Source organism: Typopeltis vanoorti, chromosome 10 (genome assembly GCF_054136105.1).
Source record: "Typopeltis vanoorti isolate ZY-2024b chromosome 10, IOZ_Tvanoo_1.0, whole genome shotgun sequence".
In the NCBI taxonomy this organism is placed as follows: domain Eukaryota; kingdom Metazoa; phylum Arthropoda; class Arachnida; order Uropygi; family Thelyphonidae; genus Typopeltis; species Typopeltis vanoorti.
This window is the reverse complement of record NC_143558.1, coordinates 40,426,398-40,451,409: the sequence shown is the minus strand read 5'-3', so window position 1 is coordinate 40,451,409 and position 25,012 is coordinate 40,426,398. Positions and strand designations below refer to the sequence as shown.

Sequence of the window (25,012 nt, the reverse complement as noted above, 5' to 3'; positions counted from 1 at the left end):
CAGTCTTCCATTTTCATCAGTCACGTTTTTTTCCATTTGTGGGGCATTAAAGAATCTGTCCAATGTCAATTGCTTTTCTCTCTTCTTCAGGATTTTTTGGAAGTGATTAATAGCATTATCGTTGTAGAGATCCCCAAGCCTATTGACCTCAACCTGGTTTGGGTGCCATTCTAAGACTATTGTTCTGACATCCTCCCACTTCTTCAAAAGATCTTTAATAGCAGATGTCAGCATTGGTCTTCTTTCATCTTCCTCTTTTTCAGAAGAAAACACATCTCGCTGAGTTTCTAGGTGTTCTTCATTCAAGAGTTTTTGGAGTTCTTCTGTTGTCAGATCATTTTCATGTTCCATTATGAGCTCTTCAATGTCATCTTCATTCACCTCCAATTCCAGATCTCTGGCAGTTGTCACAATTTCATCCATAATTTCAGGGACATCATCTCTGTCTCCCTGAATGCAGGATGGATACAGCTTTCACCAAGCAGAATTCAAGTGTTGTTGAGTGACTTCTGGCCACGCCTTTTGAATGAGCCAGATAGCTTCAAGAATATCAAATTTTTCTTTCCAAAACGTTTTTAATGTCATTGTTGAGGAGAACTGGCATGCTTCAAAACACCGACGAACTGCGCATGAGTGTACAATTTCTCGAAACCCGCAATAACCTCCTGATCGATTGGCTGAATCAACAAAGTGGTATTTGGAGGCAGAAACTGAACTGTCAGCCAGGGAAAGTCTTCCAGCAAATTATCTTCCAGGTCTTTCAGGTGTCCTGGTGCATTGTCCAATGGCAATTCATTGATCTGAAAGTAATCCTTGATGCTTGGGGCACAAACTTTAAACAGCCATTCTTTGAAAGAACCTGCATGACCCATGCCCTTTCATTCGATCTCGACATCACTGGCAGTCTTTCTTTAATTATGGAATTTTTGTTGAATGCTCTAGGGTTCTCAGAGTGATAGACAAGAAGCAGTTTAAGCTTCATATCACCACTAGCGTTAGCTCCCAAAAGTAACATCAATCGGTCTTTCATGGCTTTATGCCCAGGAATATTTTTCTCATCTTTTGTGATGTAGGTACGGTTCGGCATGCGCTTCCAAAATAAACCAGTTTCATCACAATTGAAAATTTATTGTGGACAATATCCTTTTTTAATGAATTCTTGAAATTCGAGACAGAACTTCTCAGCTTCTTCTTTATCTACACTAGCAGACTCACTATGCATTACCACATGTTTAATGGATGGCACATCTTTGTTTCTCAGATGTGATTTTCGTTATTCCTTTAGCTGCTTGAGTCTTCTTGATTATATCTTTCTTAGCTAAGATTGTGCCTACTGTAGACCTGTTCAAGCCATACTGCCTAGCAACATCAGACATCTTCTGCTCACTCTCTACCTTGGCTATTATCTCTTGCTTGGTTTCTGTGGTGAGCACAGTTCTTGACACTCCACTCTTTTTATAATTATAATTTAATATTATAATTTTTTTTTATTTTAAATAAAAAGTTCAGAAAAGCACTTACAAAAATTCAGAGAACAGAAATCAACTAGTGCACAAAAAGATTTTGTATACAACTGTCAAAGTCTCGTTCCAGAAACTGTTCATAGATGGTAGTAAAATACAATTCTACAAATCTTACACACAGCATCGCTTCTTCTTGTGTTTGTTCTGTGAGGTGTTCGTTATCCGAACATGTGTTTGTTGTCCAAACATAAAAATCTTTCGTGGAAGTTCGTTGTCCGATTTGTTCGCAGTTCGAACTGTTCGTTAACCGATTACCCACTGTACTTTGCATCCTATCGTTGCCTACCTAATATCAAAGCCTTACGCTTTGCAACATTGAACTGATAGTTCCACTTACCTGCCCATTCATGCAATCTATTCAAGTCCTGCAAGGCCATAACATCTGCTCGACTCTGCATTGCTCTTCCCAATTTTGCATATTTGCAAACAGCTGCATATCACTAGTTAAACCCATTCCAACATCATTAATATACAAATTGAACAACGATGGTCCCAAAACTGATCCCTGTGGCACACCACTTGTCACCTTCCTCCTTCAGGATACTGCACTACCATATACAACTTTCTGATACCTCTCTTACAGCCAGTCACAGTCACTGATCCAATTCTGAAGTCTGTTATCCAATCCCATCTGTTTCAATTAATTTAACAGCTTGTCATATAGTGGCCTATCAAAAGCTTTTGCAAATATACACAGAAGTATACCACTGTATATGCATCTCCCTTGTCCAAAACATTTGTCACCTTGTTATAGTACGTAAGTAAGTTAGTAAAACATGATCTCCCTTTAACTTACCCATGCAAGTTAAACCACAGAGAATACTGCTGTTATCAAAACATTTCTGTATCCTACTTTTCACCAATCTTTCTACTACCTTCACCACAACTCCAGATGTGCTGATTGGTCTATAATTTGTAGCCACAGCCTTCACCACCTTTATACAGTGTAATTTACCTTCTTTTTACTCCCTTGGAACCTGTATTATCAAAAGACTTGTTAAACAGGAATGCCGGTGGCATCGCCAATTCCCTGGAACATTCCCTTAAGATGCCTAGTGTTATCAAATCCTATCACCTTATTGACATCAAGGTTATATATTTCCTCAAATACTTCCTGCTCACTCACAATTAAGCCATTCTCTCCTATGTTCTCCACACTTCAGTTTCTCATTTCACCCTGATGAAGACGAAACATTCATATAGATTGATCACCGATTACCTCAACAATATCTTCTGTATCAGTTATCATTCTATGATTTCCATCCTTTAACATCGTTACCATAATTATTTTCCCTTCTACTTACCACATATTTAAAAAAAACTCTCTAGGGTTTTTCTTCGCCTGATTTGCCAATTTCTGCTCATACTGCACTTTTGTTTTCCTTACTGAGTCACTCTCCTTGGTTGTTCTTTATGCTTTTTGTGTAACTGATTCTTACTATTATTCATTGCACTGCCTCCAGTGCTTTCTTCCAGATTTCTTGCTTAAACTCCTCATTCATCTATTCAACAACTACCTTATTCAGGCATTTTGACTTTAGGAATACATTCATTCATTGATGCTGTTATGTATTTCTTTGATGTTTTTTAAGGATACTTGTGACATAAAGACTGATTAATATATGCACGTAAACACAAAAAAGATATTTAATTAACCAAATATTTCGGTCTGGAAATAGCAGACCATCTTCAGTGGCACTACAAGAATAGTTTTTAAAAAAAATACAAGGCGGAATGCTAACAATAGATCATTTAAAAATAGAACGAGCCGCGTGATGTTATATCACTAAGTATTAAAGGGAATATTTTTAAGCAAAGACATGATTGAAATAAAGATATTAATTAATAATATTAAATAACATAAAATTAATACGAATTAATGAGTTATCCTGATTAGACTTTCCCAGATTTTTGATATAGATATACAGTTATTCCGATTCAGGTTAGGACGATGGAGTAAGGCCTCTACACTTTCTTTGAATAAACGTTCAAATTTATAACGGGATCTATGTAAGAGGTGACCAAAGGATGTTGTGGTTAGTTTCAATCCCGTGCTGAGCCAATCCAGATTTTTCAGGTTTGTTGTGATGAATGGAGGATTGATGTTCTTGGATTCTTTTTTCAAGAGAACGTCCAGTTAGTCCAAAAGAGGAGAGATCACAGTTGCAGAGAATTTGATAAACTCCAGGAAGAGAGTTACAGTTGAGCGTTTGTCTTTAGGAGAAGGAAAATGGGAAGATAATTTGTTAATAGGTGAATATGTAGCTGTTAACTCATATTTCTTCAGAATTCTTGCGATAGGTTCTGAAATCCCGGAGATGTTAGGAATTGGAACTCGACGTATCGAATCTTCATTGTTTAGTGGTAGATTATAAGAATTGAGAAGATGTTGAGTACTCTTTTTGGAAAAACCATTGAGTTTCATGTGTTGTTGGATAGTAGAAAGTTCTTTTTATAGAAAATTAAGTAGAACAATTAGTTTTGGCTCTTCTGATTAGACATTTTATGATTCCTGTTTTTTGACAAGGATGATGGGCTGATTCTTTAAGAATATAACGACTTGTGAACGTTGGTTTCCTGTAAACTGTAGTTGTAAGAGTATTTGAAGGTGACCGGATGAGGAGAACGTCTAAAAAAGATAATAGGTTGTTTTCTTACATTTCCATAGTAAACTTTATACGATGAGGTATGGAATTGATACTGTTTAAAAAAGAAGGTAAGGAGTCTTTGTTGTGCGGCCATACAGTAAAGATGTCATCTATATATCTTACCCAAAAGGATGGTTGAAGGGAAAATAGATGAGAAGAGGACTTTTTCTAGATGTTCTAAATAAAAGTTGGCTAAAGCATTAGAAAGAGGACTTCCCATGGCCCTTTCTTCTACTTGGCTGTAAAATTTATTTTGACATACGAAATATCCGGAATGTATTATGAAATCGAATAGTTTTATAATGTCTTCAGGAAAGATGTCAGCAAGTAATTTTAAAGTCTCCTTGAGAGGTACATTTGTATATAAAGATTCTATATCAAAGCTCACCATAAGATCTGTAGGTTGCAATGAGACATTTTTTAATTTTTCTAAGAAATCTGAGGTGATTTTAGAAAGGAACTAGAGTTGCCTATGTGAGATTTCAATAATTTTGCTAGATATTTGGCTATACGGTAAGTAGGAGAATCAATACAATCTACCATTGGACGAAGAGGAAAGTCAATCCTATGTATTTTAGGAAGACCATAAAATCTAGGAGGTCTTGCAAAATGAGTTTTAAGTCTTTCAATTGTGTCTCTATTTAATACATCACACAGCTTGTTCTATTTTTAAATGATCTATTGTTAGTATTCCACCTTGTATTTTTTTTTTTAAAACTGTTCTTGTAGTGCCACTGAAGATGGTCTGCTATTTCCAGACCGAAATATTTGGTTAATTAAATATCTTTCTTGTGTTTACGTGCATATATTATTCATGTATTTCTTTATCAGTTCCCAAGCAGCATTTATTTCCTTACCTGTCAACTCCTCATTCCATGCTATAGCTCAAAGCTGACTCTTAAAGCTCGTCATAATCACTAGCCTTGTACTTTCACATATTATTATCCCAATACCCCATGGAATCAAAGACTCATACACAGAGCTCATCATACCATGCCTTAAACACACCACATTCTCAGGCAAGGCATTCCAATCATTCACAACTCTGCATGCAAAAATCCTGCTTCTCACCCCCCCCCCCCCTTCTCACACCCTCCTTATACAGCTTCCAGGAATGACCTCTGGTTCTCCCACCATTTGCTATAAAACCCTTCCAACATCGATCCTATAACAACCCCTTACTAACTTGTAGGTCTCTATCGTATCACCCCTCTTCCTCCTATCTGCTAGACTCTGTAAATTGCATCTTCTCAACCTTTCCTCATATTCGACATTCCACAGATCAGAAACTACCTTAGTAAGTCATCTGTCAACCCTTTCCAACATCTCTTCGACCTTTTGAAAACTAGGTGATCAAATCTGTGCACAGAAGTGAATGCATGGTCTAATCAAAGCCTTATACAATGGAACAAAATTTCCTTACTTCTATAAGTCAGTGTCCTCTGCATCATTTTCAAAATTCTTTGTGTTGTCCTCACAATTTTGGCAATGTGTTCCCCTAAATTTCAGATCCTTATCCACTATCATCCCAAGATATCTTATTTCTTCCATCTCCAACAATATATTCTCACTAAGCATAAATTCTACATCCCATATTTGTTTCCCAAATTTTAGAACCTTATATTTTGAAACATTGAACTGACATTCCCATTTCCGTGTCCATTCACTCGATTTATTCAAGGCTTCTTGTAAGGCCACATCTTCTCTTCACGTTATTCCCCTGCTATCATCAGCAGCACTCTACTTCCCTTCTTTTTCTTTCTATCCTTGCGAAAAACACTGTATCTTTTCATTTCTATTCTTGTTAGGATATCATCTTCATTCAATCAACCATGTTTCACTTATTCCGGTGATTTTGAGGTGAATAAACTCAATCAGTGAAACCATTTCATCTGCCTTATTTCTAATACTTCTGGCATTTGTAAATAAACACAGCAGTTCACTTTTAGGTCCAAGCCACTTGTTGGTTGTAATTACTCACCACCTTGCCCAATCTCCTTTTTCATTACTTGCCACATATCTGTTCAGTCTCCACTTCCCCACCCAAATCCCGATGCATTCCATTTCTGTGCTGATCATTCCCACACATACATTCACTACTACTTCCAACATCTACTCTCCCTATGCCATGTCTCCCTGTCCACCCAGGCCCTGCCATTTCCCTGTTCTTCTTGTATTCTCTCTTCATCTCTCACACTACTGTTGCCATTGCCAAGCACTTCTGTCTGTTCAATACCACTCTCCTGATCTTTACCTTCATCTCTTACTTGTGATCTTTTGCTTGCATCACACACTGCACTTCCATCTAGCAATACTTTCTCCAGTGCACTCACTCCAAATCCATTCAAATACAATCGATCACATCTGTATAATTTCGTTCTTCCCTCAAAAATATGCCCATACAGCCACTAATTGTACGCCCTTCTCACACAGCTCTGCTTAGCCTTCATTTCCTCTCTCTCTCACACACACACACATCCCAACTCATCATTGTCATACCTCGGCAACATATTGACAGCCTTTCCCACTATACTGTTATCTTTGTCTCTCCTCAATACCCTCCTGATATTTGCCCTTACAGTCTACTTATGTCCACTTAAATTGTCTCCATAACCACCACTAATTCTCTTGCTCGTTTCTTCCTCTTGACCATAACATGAATTATCTTGCTCATTCTCTCTCCTGGATAGCAGACCTTATGGACTCTCTCTCTCATTAACCAATCCTCTAACAGTAGAATCTCTATACACTGCTATTCTCAAATCACTCATCACCTCTTTTACCCTTTTTTCTTTCATTCAATTCTTTTGCACACTTTCATTTATTTCCACTAAACATATGATATCGCCCTGCATGTTCCTCATTTCATTTTGAATAACTGTTTTGTCAAATCTTGCATTCTGACAGTTTCACTCTCTGTTACTCCTGTAGTCTCACTACCTCTCGTTCTGCCACAGCTTATTTCTGTTTCCTTGTTTATATTTCCTTTCATTCTGTTATCACTTATTTTCACTTCTACATTCTTGTATTCTTTCTAGTGGTGGCCCGTACATAAGTCTAGTGGTGGCCCGTACGCTGCAACACCGTAGCACCCCCAAGGAAAAAATGAAAAATTTAAATTTTGTTTGTGTTTATAAATAATAACAATGCTTACAACATTATATAAATGCAATACAACATGTTAAAGGTTACAGCTTATGTTTCGACAGTGATGGAATAGTTAATAATTGGAATTGTTCGATTAACGCTTTAGATTACAAAACAAATACACTGCGATCTAACACAGTGTCAATATTATCGCTTTCAACCAATTGCAGCCAGTCTTGCCGATATTCGTTTGCACTTGTGATTGCACGTTACAAGTCATTCCGACACTGCTTGGTTGGGCAGTGTATCATATGCTTGTGCGTGTTATTGCTGTGCGATACGAAACTTTTATTATTGGTGCGTGTTCGTGATGAGGGTGAACTATTTTTTGCAAATCTTATTTTATTCTGTTAAAATAACATATAATTATTTATTTATTATAGATACAAGGCTGAATTATGACGAATGTCACTGTTGAAAATATGAAAATAATTATTTTTTCAATTATCGTTACACAAAACAAATATACTGCAATCTAACGCAGTGTCAGAATTATTGCGTTTGGCGAAATGCAGCCAGACTTGCTGATGTTCATTTGCGCTTGTGATTGCACGTTACAAGTCATTCCGACACTGCTTAGTTGGGCAGTGTATCATATGCTTGTGCGCATTATTTCTGTGAGATATGAAACGTTTATTATTGGTATTTGTTCATGGTGAGGGTGAAATATTTTTAATAAAGCAATTTTTTAATATGTAAATTTATTTATTAATAAATTGGTTACTGATTAGGAAAAAAAGAATTTTTTTTTATTTTATTTTGTATATGCAGTACCCCCACCTTAAAATTTTCACCGGCCGCCTCTGGTTCTTTCACTCTCTGTCTCACTAGCTTTCATTCCATTTCTGTTTCTTTCATTTGTGCTGACTTTCATTCCTTCAGTCTTTTACATTCATTAATTCTTATATTTCACTTCCTACAAATCCATGCTTTATCTTATCTCCTGTTCAGTCTTTCCATAAATATATCTCTCACATTTTTTTGCCTTGCATACATAAACACTCACGACGTCGAACCATTTTTGAAAAGTCTGTGTCATTAATGGAACTTGATTTTCATTGTGCTTGCCTAGTTCCACCGGTCTGCACCCATGTGGTTGACTTCGTGAGTACATTGTGTTCTGTTTAAAGAAGGCAAGATTCAAAATATCAATTAATAAAATCAGTAACAATTTCTCCAAGGCCAAAAATCATGTAGACACACTAATTTACGAAAAAAATAAACAATACTGTACTAAAATTCGAGCAATATTGCCAATTGTTACTCAAAATAGCATTTATCTTTTCCAGAGCTCCTTTCTAACACTACACATGTTTGTATATAATAACATTTGTTTATTATAATAAACAAAATTTTGTGTAAGTTATCAATTGTGATTATGCTTTTCATTATGAGACAGGTTATGAAAGTGGGGATCATGGGTCATCTGAGACCAAAAAAAAAACTTTAAAAAACTTTACCAACTTTAATGACTAATATTGTTTCTGTCTGCATAATATTAGGAACTATTACAAAAATGCTGAAGTAACATTTCACCTATTTCACTGAATTATGAAAAGAATTTATCAAAAACTGTTTTTTGATTAATTGTCATTCATTGAGGGTTTTTTTTTCTTCCAAGAATTGCCAATGAACAATCTTTCTTTCATTGAATTATTTTTAATATTTTCATGGAATATTGTGCATATCAGTGTCACTTATGCAGTCTATGCAATGTGAAATTTTACAGATTTCAATATTTTCTTCAATTAAATGAATTTTTAAAACTATTTTCTATGAATCTCAAATATATTTAAGTTAAAATTCATTGAGTTATGTACTGAGCTTAGAATATGCAAATCTATATGGGGAGATGTCAGCAAATTTTCATGGTGATACTTATGGCTCCCTATAAATGCTTTACTGTTTTTCTGTTAATTTTTTTTTTTTTTTTTTTTTAACTCTTCCTGTGTGAATCCTACTCATGAAAGGGTAAATCTATAGTTTTGTATCATATAAGTGACATACTGATGGAATATTTAGCTAATACAGGCTTTCAGAAAGTATTTTTTTTTTTTTTTTTACAAAGGCGGAGTAAATCTGATAAGGGTTTTTGGGTAGTTCAAGAGAAATCATGTTGTGTGACCTTTTAACAAATATTTAGAAGTGTTTCAGTACATTTACTTTACAGTGAATGTGGTGTGGGGGAGAATTCTATCTTGCATTTATGTAAACATTCATAAAGTTAACCTTTTATTTCAAAGCAATGATTTTTGACTTGCCACCATGGTGAGCAAATCTATACAAATGGCCCTAAATTAACAATTTAGGGCCATTTGTAAAACATTTATGAACAGATGGAAGGTCCATGCATTCCGAGATCAGAGGTAGAATATGCACTGAACTTGGCTAAAAATGGTATATCCTTAGACCCCTGATAGAATACCAGCAGAAATAGTAAAGTTATTAGAAGGCAACAAAATTACTATATTAGTAAAGCTATTTAATAAGATCTACGATACAGGCGTAATCCCTCAAGACTGGTTACAGTTGACCTTCCTCATGCTGCCTAAAAAAGCAAATGTGAAAACTTGTAATGACTGTAGAATGATCAGTCTAATGAGTCATGTTCTCAAAATGTTTTTGAAAATAATTCAAAAAATAATATAAAGCAAATGTGAAGGCACTATCAGTGATACCCATTTCGGCTTTAGAAATGGTTTGGGAATGAGAGAGGCTCTTTTCTGTGCTCAAATCTTATTCCAAAAATGTAGTGACCAAAACAAGGAAGCATTCATTTGCTTCAGTGACTTCGAGAAAGCATTTGATAAAGTCCAACATACTAAAATTATTGAATTACTAAAAAGAATTGGATTAGATGGTAAAGACATCAGGATCATTGAAAACTTATATTGGAACCAAAAGGCATCTGTTCAAGTTGATGACATTATTTCAGAATCCATTTAATATCAAACAAGGAGTAAGGCAAGGATGTGTGCTATTGCCTCTCCCTTTTAACATATACTCAAAAGCCATATTTCAGAAAATCTTAAAAGGAAGAGAGGAAAGGATTAATGTAAATTAATCCTTTCCTCTCTTCCTTTTAAGATTTTCTCTTTCTTCCTCTCTTTCTTCTAATCAGATATGCTGATGACACAGCTCTCCTGACTGACAATATTCAGGATCTTCAAAATCTGCTGGAACTAGTGAATGAAGAGAGTGAAAAAATGAGATTAAGAATAAATATCACCAAAACTAAATTCATGGTCTTAAGCAAGACACCAATTCTTAATTCATCACTTTCTTTAAACAGGAAACAAATAGAAAGAGTGACAAAATTTAAATATCTCGGATGCTGGTTACATGAAGAATGCAATCCAGAAATGGAAATAAAAGTTAGGATTGAAATGGAAGGTCCATGCATTCCAAGATCAGTGGTAGAATATGCACTGAACTTGGCTAAAAATGGTATAGCCTTAGCCCCCTGATAGAATACCAGCAGAAAGAAAAAATTTTCTCCTAATGAAATGCTGCATAACTGCAATTTAAATTTATAGCTTAGAGTATGCATGGTTAAATGCTATGTGTGATCTGTACTTCTGTATGGTACAGAAAGTTGGACCTTGAAGACAACATCGATTAAAAAAAAAATAAATAAAATAAATAAATAAAACTTGAAGCCTTTGAGATGTGGTTATACAGATGAATGTTAAAAATCCCATGAGCAGCAGAAACGTCCAATCAAGAAGTACTGGAACAAATAGGGAAATCACGTGAACTTTTAGATACCATAAAAAGAAGAAAAACTGCATATCTTGGTACCTACTTCGTAATGAAAAATATAAGATACTTCGATTGATTATAAAAGGTAAGATAAATGGAAGAAGAGAACAAGGAAGACAAAGAAAGGCAGTCATCAGACAATGGACTGGCATGAGCTCTGAGGGACTGTTCAGAATAGTTGAGAATCGCTCAAAATTTACCAAGGTGGTTGCTAACCTCCAATAGGTGATGGCACTCGAAGAAGAAGAATGATTTTTGATTACTTGAGCTTAAAATTAAACCAGGATTTACTGTAAATGCTTGTGCCATAAGGTATCACAAATTAACATAAGTTAAAAGAGTAAATAATATATTTAATAGTCATATATTTCAACCTGAAAATTACAGATCATCAGTGGCATCAGGCAGTTTCAATACAAAGTAGTACATGAACAGTGGATTACTTAAAATAGTAAGAGCCATGTGATGTTATACATAAAACAATGCAAATGTATAACAGAGAAAACAGTAATATTATTTAAAAAAAAAAAAAAAAAACAGCTCAGAACTAAGTTTTGATGGCAATGAAGTCCATAAGGTTGTCCTTGCCCCATTGAGTTATATCTAGGAGATTACAGTTCAGGACTTTGGTCATAGTGGATTCTGAGGGTTCTAACAACTGAGCACTACAAGGTTTGTCAATAGAAAAGGAGAAATGAAGTGTACTGTCAGGCATCTGTGAAGCTATGGATGGGATTTGAAGTGTGTGTGTGAGAGAGAGTGAAGAGATCATTGATATACAAGAAGAATAGAGTGGGTGAAAGTACAGAACCCTAGAGTGACTGTAGAATAGCAGTTTAAATAGGCCCCTGTGCCAAACCCTGTCAAATGCTTTTGAAATGTCGAGAACGACCGCATGAAATTCTCCTAATTTTTCCATTTTCTGAATCGGAGATGGGTGGTGAACACTAGATAATCAGCTGTGGATCGCATGGCAAAATCCATATTGCTAGTCACTGATTAGTTGACAAGTCCCTAGATGGTGCAGGAGCTGGTTGTAGATGACCTTCTCCATGGTTTTAGAGAGAGAGAGAGAGGTATTTTGTTGACAGACGTTTATCACCTTTCTTTGGAATGGGCTGGATGTGGGCTTGTTTCCATGCTGTAGGATAGATTGCAGAGATGATACAAAATTGGGTTAGTACTAGAGCAGAACTTTTTAACACAATGAGTTGATGCCTTGTTTGTGTTTAAGTTATTAAGGATTCTTCGGATTTCTTTTACAGTGGATGACATAGAGTGAAAAGTTCATCATAAAGTGTTTGCCTAGGTCATCAGTACAAGAATTGAAAGAGAAGAATGATGCCAATAAGTCAGCCTTGTCTTATTATATTACTATCAGATAAAATCATGGGAAGGCAACCTCACTTGCTCTGCATATTGTGTGCTCCTGATTCCTAATAAAATGAAGATTGCACATGCTTATCTCTGGACAGGTGTTCTATAGTGTGCCCAGTGAGATGAAATTGCAAGTGCCACTCAGCCATACTCTTTGCTTACATTAGTACCTGGAACCTTTTACATATTCCTTCAAAAATGTTTGGGGGGTATTAAATCTTGAGACTTTTTATTATTATTATTACTTGACACCTCCAAAGAGTCCAAGGACTCATCGAGGGAGGGCACTTCTACAGCTCTGTCTCTGCCATGATTACCAACAATACCGAACCATCATCGTCTACAGCATCTGCTGCCCACTGTCACCACTAGTATTTTTTGTCCATAAATTGTACATGTTCTCAAAGCCTTTTCTGTATGCGGGATGAAAAACCTGACTTTCCAGGAGGGAAAACCCTGCTACCTCTGTATGAGATCGGCTAACTCACCTTCAACGGGAAAAAACCCATATAAAGATTTCTCTCATGACGACAAGAATCGAATTCAGGCCTTTTCCAATCGAAGAGCAGAACTGGAAGAACGATGGTAAGTGCAACTTACCATCGTTCTTCCAGTTGCACCACAAAGGTGCTTATTTTGTCATTTGACTTTGTGGACATCATATGATTATGAGCACTTGTTGCACTCTCTGTGTGTGTGTGTGTGTGTGTGTATGTGCGTGTGCGCGCGCGAAAGAAACCTGCTTATTCACAAAAGAATGCTGATTTTGCATAATAGAGTGAGACTTCTTAACAGAAGAAATATTCTTGTGATATCTGAGATGTACAGTTTTGTAATATTTACATATCTTGCCTGCACTTCTGTGGCTTCTGCAAAGAATGAATAATCATTAATTTAAACTTCAGGATATGACATGCATTTAACTTTGAATTATCTTGCCTTCAGCATAATAAACATATTCTTTCCAGATTTGTCACTTGCTTGTAATCACACCAAACTGTGAGTTGCAGGGTTTTGTACTCAACATCATGTATGACAAATTATGGTGTGGAATATATAGTTGTTACCTGTCTGAATGGATTTACTCTGGATTATATTGAAAAGCTCCTGATATCATTTAGTTGGCATTCACTGTCTCATTTAATATAATATTCTACCTCAAATTAATATCCAGCAGAAAACAAACTGCACTTTCTCTTGCACTGTAAATGAATACTATATTTGACACAGTGATACTTTCCCCCACAAAGCATTAGCAGAATACCTTGCTCTGTGGGCCATTAAAATTTAGCAAGTTTCTGCAAGTGTAAATGAAAAGGCTTTTATTCTATCTGTTTTAGTTTACAAAATGTATCATTTTGTTATTGTTAATATTTCTATCAGAGATTTTTCCCTCCTTAAAGTACTCAGCAATGTACTTGTCGTTGAAAACAACGAGTTTAGCTTTTTTTTTTTTAAATTTATTTATTAAATTTTTTTTCTATTTACAAGTCTGACTTAATATAAATATTTAGGCCTTAGAGGAACCAGTCATTGAGAAAAAACCAGAATCAGAACAGCCACTAGATCTTGGCTTTCCAGATGATGATGATGATAGTTCTCATCATGAAGGTAGGAAGGATTATTTTGTCTTTGTTTAAAATTGTTAATCACTTAAGCTAAAACTTAAAATTGAATCACATGAGATAAGAGCATGATGAATATTAAATATATAAGTTAATTCTTTGTATATTCTCAGAGCACATGCTTGCCCATCAAAATTGAGCTTTTTTTGTTCTCCTTCTTTTTTGCTCCCCATATGTTCACTCTTATTTGTTCTGATAGTATACTTCACGTTATGTTTTTTAATTAAAAATAAAATATGAAATTTATTAAAAGATTGTTATAAATATTTTCCTAGTATTCTGGACTTATCACAAAACATTTGATCACTTGAACACAGATTTTTTATTTTTTATTTTATTTTTTTTTTGCAATGGTTTCGTACTTGTTGATTTTCTTCAGTGGCAACTAGAAACTTGTCAATACTGTTAATGTTTCCTGTGGAGAGTCAATTTCTAGAACAAAAAAAATCTTCCCATCATGGATTTTAGGCCAACTGGCATGTTCCAATCTCATGGCATCACTTTCTTGATCTTCCAAATCTTTTTCCATTTATTTTATATTATTATTATTAAACAAGACCTCATGGAGTCAAAGACTCATCTAGGAGGTCCTTTTATCTCACACATATCTCATCATACGGTGTCTTAAACACATTCAAACTCCTTGCAGACACCACACTCTCAGGCAAGGCATTCCAATCACTCACAACTCTGCATGAAAAAAACCTGCCTCTCACTCCCCTACTCACGCCCTCTTTATACAGTTTCCAGGGATGACCTCTGGTTCTTCCCTGATCTCCCACTATTCTCTGTAGAACTTCTCTACCATTGATCCTATAACAACCCCTTACCAACTTGTAGGTCTCTATCATATCTTCCCCACTTCCTTCTCTCCACTAGACCCTGCAAATTACATATTTTCAATCTTTCCTCGTACTCGACATTCCAGAGGTCAGAAACTACCTTAGTCAGTCACCTTTGGACCCTTTCCAACATCTCTTCATCCTTCTGAAAACCAGGTGACCAAATCTGGGCACAATAGTCCATGTGTGGTCTAATCAAAGCCTTATACAATGGAACAAGAATCTCCCTACTTCTACACGTCATTGTCCTCCGCATCATTCCCAGAAGTCTTTGTGTTGTCTTCCCAATTTTGGCGATGTGTCCCCTAAATTTTAGATCCTTATCCACTATCACCCCCAGATCTCTTATTTCCTCTACTTCCAACAATATATTCTCACCAAGCATAAATTCTGCATCCCATCTTTGTTTTCCAAATTTTAAAACCTTACATTTTGCAACATTGAACTCACATCCCCATTTGCTTGCCAATCACTCAATTTATTCAAGTCTTCTTGCAAGGCCACAACATCTTCACTACTCTTTATGGTTCGTCCCAACTTTGCATCATCTGCAAACAACTGAATATCTCCATCCAAATCTTCGCCAATATCATTAATATACAAGTAAAATAGTAATGGCCCTAAAACAGACCCCTGAGGCACTCCACTAGTGACTTTCCTTTTCCTGGATATTGCACCCCCATACACAACTTGTTGATACCTATCAGATAGCCAGTCTCCAATCCAATGCACTAATCTAATATCCAACCCCATCTGCTCTAGTTTGACTGTCAACTTATCATGAGGTACTCTATCAAAAGCTTTTGTAAAATCCAAGTATATTACTGTGTATCCTTCTCCACTGTCCAAGGAAGCAGTCACTTTATTGTAATAAGTAAGTAGATTACTAAAACATGACCTCCCTTTAGCAAATCCATGCTGTCCATCAAAGATAATACCATTGTTGTCAACCCAACTCTGGATCCTAGTTCTCACAAGCTTCTCCAACAACTTAACCACAACACCTGACAACAGATAAGCCTATAGTTTGATGCTTGAGTTTGATCACCTCCTTTATGAAGTGGCACAATCTTGCCCTCCTTCCACTCTTTAGGGACTTGAGCAAGTGCAAGACTCGTATTAAAAAAATATTGCAAGGCAGGTGTCAACTCTCTGGCACATTCCTTCAGAATACGCGGTGATATATTATCAAGTCCCACAGCCTTATTTACATCTAGTTTACTCAACTCCCCAAACACTTCTTGCTCACTTACAGTCAGTCTCTCCTCCCCATCATCAACTGCTCTTAATTTCTCCATGAAGTGACATTCACAAGATTGAAAGATCTTTATGAATTGCTCATTAAGTATCTCCACCACACATTCTGGAACAGCTGTCTTTATACTATTTCCTCCAATCAATGTCATCCTTCCATAATCATTCTTTCTTTTGCTGGCTACATATCGAAAGAACTCCCTAGGATTTTTTTTGGCTTCATTAGTTAACTGCTGTTCATACCTCTCTTTAGCTACTCTCACCAACCAAGTCACCCTTCTTGCCTGGTCTTTGTAGACCTCATGAAATTGGTTACTTCCACTTCTCTTATGCTGCCTCCACAATGCCCTTTTTTCTCTGTATTGCATGCTTAATCTCTTTATTCATCCATCTCACACCTACCTTATTTAACCTTCTCACCCATGGTATATATTTAGACATTGCATCTACTAAATAGTTTTTGAAAATCCCCCAAGCTGCATTGATCTCTTTTCCAGCTAACTCTTCATTCCATGCTCCACCTGCAAGCTGTCTCCTGAGCTCTTCATAATCACCCCCCCCCCTTGTAGTTCCACATATACCCTTTTTTCACAGGGGTCCTTGCACTGCTGACAACCACCCAGGTAATCACCTCATGGTCACTTTCACCAATTGGTGGATGATTTGACACCTCATTGATAATTACATCCTCCGATGAGATGACGAAATCCAAGACCCTTAATCCTCATGTGCCCTCTGTTACATACTGTCTGAGGTAGTTATCCCTCAAAAACTCAAGAAACTCATTTTCTTTACTTCCAGTTGCTATCTCTTCATTCCAGTCTATATTGCCATAATTAAAAGCACCCATAATGATCACCCTTTTCTTATTTGCTTGGCTTATTTGACTATACATTTTACTATCACCACCATCCACATTACCAGGTCTATAACAACATCCCACCAAGTATTTGATTCTATTCACCTCTATCTCACACCATACTGCCTCAAAACCACTGGCCCCATTTCCCTCTTGCATCTCTACCTTGTATGGACATAACTCTTTCTCTATCATCAATAGCACTCCCCCCTCCCTTTTTACCCCTTCTATCCTCACGAAACACATCATACCTTTCCATCTCTATTCCTGTCAGGATGTCGTCCTCATCTAACCATGTCTCACTTATTCCGACAATCTCTGGGTGCACAGACGCAATTAGTGCAACCATTTCATCCGCCTTGTTTCTTATACTTCTAGCATTGGTATACAAACACAACAACTCATTTCTGGATCTACAGCTAGTTCCACTGATACCACTCACTCGATGTGATCTCTCCATGCTGGACTGGGGCCATTTCCCTTTCTGCTTCTTCATTTTAGAACCCTTTGCAATTCCATCTGTTTCCTCTTGATCCCTGGTCATCCCATTACTTTCCTGCTTACACATGTTCTCACCTCCTCTTGGAGCATCCACCTTTCTCACGCTGTGTACCCCTGTCCACCCTGAGCCTCCCCGTTTCCCTGCTCCTTTTGCACACCCATTCTCTCATTTTCTATACTCATACCACTCACTTCCCCATTCATTTCTACTTCTTCAATCTCGCCTGTCTTACTCTCCTGCTCTTCCACATCACTCCCCTCCCGATCTGATTCATTCTCTCTATTCACTTCTCTACTTTCCAGCAGCAGTCTCTCCAAGCGATTCACACCATAACCACTCAAATGCAGTCCATCGCTCCCATACAGCTCACTTCGTCCCTCAAACTCATTCCACATATTAACAAACTGTACTCCCATCTCACACATTTCAGCCAGAATATCATTCATAATCCTTGCTCTCCGCCTCATTTCACCACAATCATACCTAGGCAACACACTGACTACCCTTCCTGTCACACTATTCTCTTTTATCTTTCCAAGCAGCCTCCTGACATTCATTTTGACATGCTCTTTGTTTTCTCTCTCAAATCATTTGTACCAATTAATAGAATTAACTCTTTTGCTTGCTCCCAGCTCATATTCAATGCCTCAATCACTCTACTCATTTTACCACCTGGAAAACATACCTTGTGCATTTTATCTTCTAGCACACCTTTAATAATGGAGTTGCCATACAACGCCACTCGCTCATCTTTCATTAACTCTTTCATGCCATCATGATTTATTTTAATAGTTTTGACCTGAATTCTCTTAATTTCATTCCGCATCCATTTCATTTCTTGCTTCATCCAATCCAATTCACCTTCCGAACCTCGCGACACATTCTCTCTATCATTAAATCTTTCTAACTTTCTAACTCTCGACCCCCTCTTCTCACTTTCCCTCTCATTCATCCTTCTTTGTTTCCGTACTTTCAGTCCAACATACATCCAACTTTCACTATCATTCTTCTCACTTTCACTATCATTCTTCTCACTTTCATTCTCATTTATCTTTCTTTGTTTCCGTACTTTCGGACTAACATGCGTCCATCTTTCGCTATCGTTCTTCTCACTTTTACTGTCATTCATCTTTCTTTGGTTCAGTACTTTCGTTCCAACCTGCGTCCAACTTTCGCCATCATTCATTCTTTCAATTTTTTTTACTTGCGATTTCTGCATCACGCCATTTATACTTTCATTCGTTCTCTCAATTTCTTTCCACCTCACTTTCGTCCCTTTTAACATCCGTTACGGTTGTCAAATTGCTCTTTTTCTTTTTTCCTGATTTTTTAACATTTTTTCGCCGTCTTCCTCACCATCCTTCTCTTTCAAATGTGCACTCGTGACACAATTGGTACTAGCACTTTCTGTCATCAATTTCATATTCGCATTCATCAGTTCCTCGTTCTGGTCACACTTCGCACACACCCTTCTTCCATCCGCACTAAACATCCACAAATCATTTATGTAATCGAAGAAATACATATAACAGACCTCACACTTAATGAAACGACTGAAATCTAAATTAAAATCATGGAATGACAATGCCGCCGCCATTTTTTTTTTTTCTCTGCAGGTTACTAGGTCTAATAATAATGATTTCGTAATTTAGTTAGGCAAGAAAAAACCCCACACTAATAATATCGGTAGCGTACAACGTTTACAGCCGCTCTTACTTAAACAGTTACGCATATATACTTAATTATTCCTAGTAAAACTTATCTGAATCAGGAGCTCTTCAAATCGCGTCTGCAGCGCTTGGCTGTATAGTATTTTTGTATATATTTTATCCGTATAGTATTTTTGGCAGTCTGCTATTGTCCATTCGATTTGGATATGCTAACCATTTTTGTTTATATTTACTTATATACTTATATTTTATATTTGTTTTATGGTCCCACTTGGTATATCCAGCTGTTTTTCTGAGAAATTTCATTTCTCAGATAGAAGTAAGGAAAATAAGGATTTGTTTCAGATTTTCTCATTCCTCTACTATGTCATTTGATTCATGTATGGTTTCTGTTTTTAAATCGTGGCATTTCTGATATTGTTACTTAGTATGGGGGATTTTGTAATGAAAAAATTTTGTAACTCAATTGATAGTTATTTTCTGCTTTATTTATTTTTAGCCAGTTCGGTTTAACTCAAATTTTTTCAGTACCATATAATGATCAGAGTTTAATTCAATGCCACAATATACTCTCACATTTAGGATTAACTTGACTAATTTAAAATTTGCGATAATGTAGTAAATAACTGACTTACACCTCTGGCTGACCACTTATATTTATCTATTTCTGTATCATTGACAAAAAAAAAAATGTAATGAATATTCTGTTTTACATCTTAGCATTTAAAGTGAAAGCTGGATAATATTATACACAATTATAGGACTTGATTATGATTATTGATGCCACCATAAAGAATAAAAAAACTATTTTAACTACAGTAGTATAAACTGGAGAGAGGAAGATGCATGTAGCAATAAGGGAATGGAATTTCTAGAATTCTTGAGGGACAAATGTCTTAGGCAACATGTAATAGAGGGAACAAGAGATTCAAGAGTTTTGGATTTAGTTATAGCATCAGAAGAGTTGATAATAACTTAGATGACATCTCTCCCACCAGTTGGAGAGAGAGTGACCATATGGTTTTGACTTGGAAAATGAATAGACATGCAGGAGTATCAAAGAGACTGGAACGTATGTAGAATTATAAGGCAGGTGATTATAATAGTCTTAGATGTCAACTTGGGGAAGTTTCATGGAGGAGGAATTGGAAGGCTGGGATATCATTAGCGCTTGGGAAATACTATATATTTTCTTTTTTGTTTTTTAGATTAAATTTATCATATCTTTAAATTTTTCTCATGAGAAACTGAAAGTAGTGAGATTGGGGAAACGGCCCCGCCTACTCCCTATATGGGAACAAATAGGCGTTAGCTGATTTTTTAAATTTTTTTAAAATTTGTTAGCAGAAATGGTAAGTTGTATACCACGAGTGAACAAGAGGACACAATTTGGAGTAAAGTGGATGACAAACAATATTAAACAGTATTTTGCATGCAAAAAAGAGGCTGTGGAAGAGAATAAGGAGACAGGAGAAGAGAAGATGCATGAAGAGTATAAGACAGGCCAGAAGAGTGACTAGTATGGTAAGGAAGACAAAACTGGAATATGAGAGGAGATTAGGAAATTTTTTAGATATGTGGCCAGTAGGAGGAGAAATAACTTTGGAAGAATGATATTGTGGGATAAAAATGGGAATAGAGTGACTGATGCAGAGGACATAGTGGAATTGTTCAATGAACACTTTATTGGAGTATTTCATCCTGGAGGAGTCAGTTTTAATGCTAGAGGGATAGCACAGGTTCAAGGTTTAGCGGTACAGGAGGAGAGTGTGTTTCAAATACTGAGTACTCTGGATGTCAGTAAAGCTGTGGGACTGGATGGTATTTCACCACGCGTTTTGAGAGAATGTGCTAGGGAACTGACAGTGCTTTTGACCTGGCTTTTCAATGAAAGTCTGGCTGCTGGAAAGGTGCCCATGGAATGGAAGGAAGTTAAGATAGTGCCATTGCATAAGGGCAGTAGCAGACTGAAAATGTCTAATTATAGACCAGTTTGTGTATCATCAGTAGTTAGTAAGATCTTGGAGAAAGTAGTGAAGGACTGTATACAGCATTGGGCAGATGAGGGTAATGTTATCTGTGAGAGTCAACATGGATTTGTGAAGGGGTGTTCTTGTTTTAGCATTATGCTAGCCTTTTATGATAAAGTTACAAGAACATTAGATGAGGGAAAGGCATATACTGCCATTTTCTTAGACTTAGCCAAGGCATTTGACAGGGTACCACATGATAAGCTGATATTTAAGTTGCAGCACATGGGTCTGGATGTCAGATTGGTCAACTGGATTCAGGATTGGCTGTCTGATAGGTATCAGAGAGTTGTGTATGGTGGGGCAGTTTCAAGGAGGCAGAGGGTTACAAGTGGGGTCCCACAGGCTCAGTACTGGGACCTATGTTGTTTAACCTTTATATCAATGGCATTATCAGTGGATTGTGAGGGGATATTCAGTTGTTTGCAGATGATGCGAAGTGGGAAGGATTATTAGTAATAGTGCAGATGTGGTAGCCCTGCAAGAGGATTTAAATAAGCTAGATAGATGGGCAAATGAATGGGGGTGTCAGTTTAATGCAGCAGAATGTAAGGTCTTGAGGTTTGGGAAACATCGATGGGACACTGCATACTCTATGGGAGGAGTTATACTGGAGGAAGCAGGGGAGACAAGAGATCTCGGGTTGATGATTGATAGAAACCTGAAATTTTGGGGACATATTGCAAAGGTGGGGAAGGTAAAGGTAATACAGAGGATTGCTGCAATAATGAGAAGGACACTGACCTGCAGAGATAAAAACAGTTATCATTCCGTTGTATAAGATCCTGATCAGACCACACTTGGACTATTGTTCTCAGATTTGGTCCCCAGGATTTGAAGGGGATAAATTAACTGTGGAAAGGGTACAAAGGTGGATAACAAAGATGATTTCAGAACTGTACAATGATAGTTATGAGGATCGGCTGAGGGAATGTGGACTGCAGAGTTTGGTGGATAGAAGAAGGAGAGGTGATATGATTGAGACTTTTAAACTGTTGAGAGGTGGTTACAGGGTTGACACTCAGGAGTTGTTTCGCTTGGTTGAACAGAGGGAAGGAGTGATGACAAGAGGCCATCCCTGGAAGTTACGAAAGGAAACTGTGAGCAAGAGGGGTGAGGAGTGGTTTCTTTGCATGGAGGGTGGTTGACTCATGGATTGCATTGCCTGATGGAGTAGTGAGAGCGAGAACGGTCAATGAGTTCAAGGAGTGGTATGTAGACTTTGTGTTTCTTAGGAGGGAGGAACCTCCCCTCAATGAGTCTCGATAGACTTTGTGTTTCTTAGGAAGGACCTCCCACGATGAGTCTTTTGACTCCATGGAGGCCTGAATAATAATAATAATATATGAACAGTACACACAGTTTATTAACCCCTTAACGTGCCAATTAAAAATCAGGAAGCGGTCATTCTTCTGCCAATTTTTTGGGCGAGGGTGATTTGCTGGATCAAATTCATCATTATTTGAAAAATAATGATGAATTTGAAAAATTTATCATTATTTGAAAAATATTGAACAATTCATCATTATTTGAAAAAATAATGATGAATTTGTGCAAACGCAAACGAAATAGCCGATACACACCGTTGGCAACTTTTCTCGACTGAAAGGAAATAGGCACACGATTGTCTAACGTCTATATTCAGTTGTATTTATATGTGAAACCAAAATTCAAAATCAATTTTGGTGCAATGCAATAAACAAAAGATGTGTCACAGATGTCTTTGTATGTTAAGGGGTTAATAAGATGTATCACAAATATTTTATTCTGAAACTTACAAATCATCTTCAGTGTAATTGGCAGTTCATTTAGATAAATAATAACTTTGGATTATTTCAAAAGAGATACAAGCCACATGCTGGAGTTGTACAATATAGCAAATAAGGTTGATAACTTATATATATAAGTTATTTATAGTCAGTAAGAATTGGATTTTCCAAAATGTTTGGTATAGAAATGCAATCATTCCAGTCCAAGTTAGAGTGATATAGCAATGTTTTGGCACTTTCTTTGAATAAGTGCACATATGTACCACTAATGTAAAAGACTTGTATTGAATGAGAAGATTTGTAGATAGTATCCACTCTGTGCTGAGCCAGACCAAACTTCTCAGGTTTTTGTAGAGAATATATTGGATTGACATTCTGACATCCTCTTTTCAACTGAACCAAAGACAATCATTAAGAATCTGATAAACACCTGGGGTAGGTGTATTTTTGGCCTTGGTGGAAGGTAAGATTATAGTACTAACATTATTACAATACTCATTCCTCCATTTCTAAGCTTTTCCAATAGCCCCTCCAAATACATTTTGTCACCTTCCCTGATATTTATCTTCTTTGTTCTTACCAAAGTTCTTGCCATGAATTTCTTTAGCTAGTTTTACACATTTGCTTTATTTTCCAAACCTGTATACTCTCAGAACACATGCTGACTTTCTTGCCAGGAATTTTCAGTGCACTTTCTTCTTTTCTTTGATTGTCTCTAACTTCCTGAGTCACCAGAGTTCTGATATGTCTATTCTTGTAGACAATCCCACATGCCTGTTTGACTGAATCATTCAGTGTGTTTTCTTCAGAATTTGCCATTGAATCTCTAAGATTTGGTTCTTATTTTCAAACTTTCATTTTTTTTCTTGAATAATATTAATGTATCTGAATCTGCAGTTCACCTTTCAAAGCTGATGAATTTTGATTATTTTTAAAACTTTCTTACACACTTGACTTTTCAGTAATATTCAGTTTTATCCTGCTCAAAACTAAATCGTGATCACTTCACTCTGTATATTCAGTGTTGAACCATCCTGAATTAGACTTATTTTATTTCTTATGTTTTCTCTCAGTGTGAATTTGTACACATCTTTATATTGGAACTTGGTGTTAGATAAATAGTCCAAGTCCTGAAGAGAAATCCAGCATGTACTTACATTATTATTAGCAATGCTATTTTCTCCAGATTTTTCTCAAACATTTCTGTATGTCTGGTGACATTTCCTACTCTGCTGTTTAGATCTCAGAGGACCGAACTTTGTATCAGCCACCTTCTCTAATGTCTTGAAAAATTCCTCCCTTTCTTCCTTAATACAACGTTCTGTGGGACCATAGGCACTATGGTCCCACAGAACCATAGTTGTGCCTATGGTCTAGTTTTTCCATTCTAATATTTGCCTGCCATTCAAGAAGGTTATCGATGTATTTAGTGTTGAACACTACTACTACTTATTTTCACTGATCATTATAAATTAGAATATAACATTTTGTATTTGTGGCTTAGAAGAATCCCACTTGTTTTTGTATTTGTTTTGGTAACACCTATTGTAATGATCTGGTACTTATCCAATTCTTTTGCTGGTTCCATTTCTTTTCCATTGATAGTGTAAGTGTTGAGTTGGAGTTTATTCCAGGAGCCATTCTCCCTGGTTCCCTATTGAAAGTACCAGAGACTTTGTTTAACTGGGTGACACTACTAACTAGCATGAAATTTATTTATGTTATGCTATCATTTTATTTTGGTTTAAGCCAATAAGTACAGTTTGGTCAGCTAAATTCAAAATTGGTAGCCCATCCACGTTTGTTCAGTATCCTGATATGTTTCAAGATGAAATGCATCTTGATAGTGTACTTGACCACACTTAATATAAATTATAGTCCAGAGTTGATGTAATGTAGGCTCATTATCTTAGATATTTTTGTGTATCTCTTTAAATAAATAAATTTTCTTATACCTTTTATTCCCCTGAGGGAATAGGCAAAGTTGCTTACCCTTAACATTTT

The 25,012-nt window shown here is 36.5% G+C and overlaps 1 protein-coding gene across 2 annotated transcripts in view; it reads left to right on the top strand.

The window, feature by feature from the left end:
- Klc (kinesin light chain) overlaps window positions 1–25,012 on the top strand; it is a 261,355-nt gene that overhangs the window by 79,171 nt on the left and 157,172 nt on the right. For both annotated transcript variants that reach the window (XM_090399037.1, XM_090399036.1), the window contains exon 4: window positions 13,972–14,068. In XM_090399037.1, coding sequence (XP_090255163.1) covers window positions 13,972–14,068 — 97 coding nt within the window. The remainder of the gene's footprint in view (window positions 1–13,971; window positions 14,069–25,012) is intronic.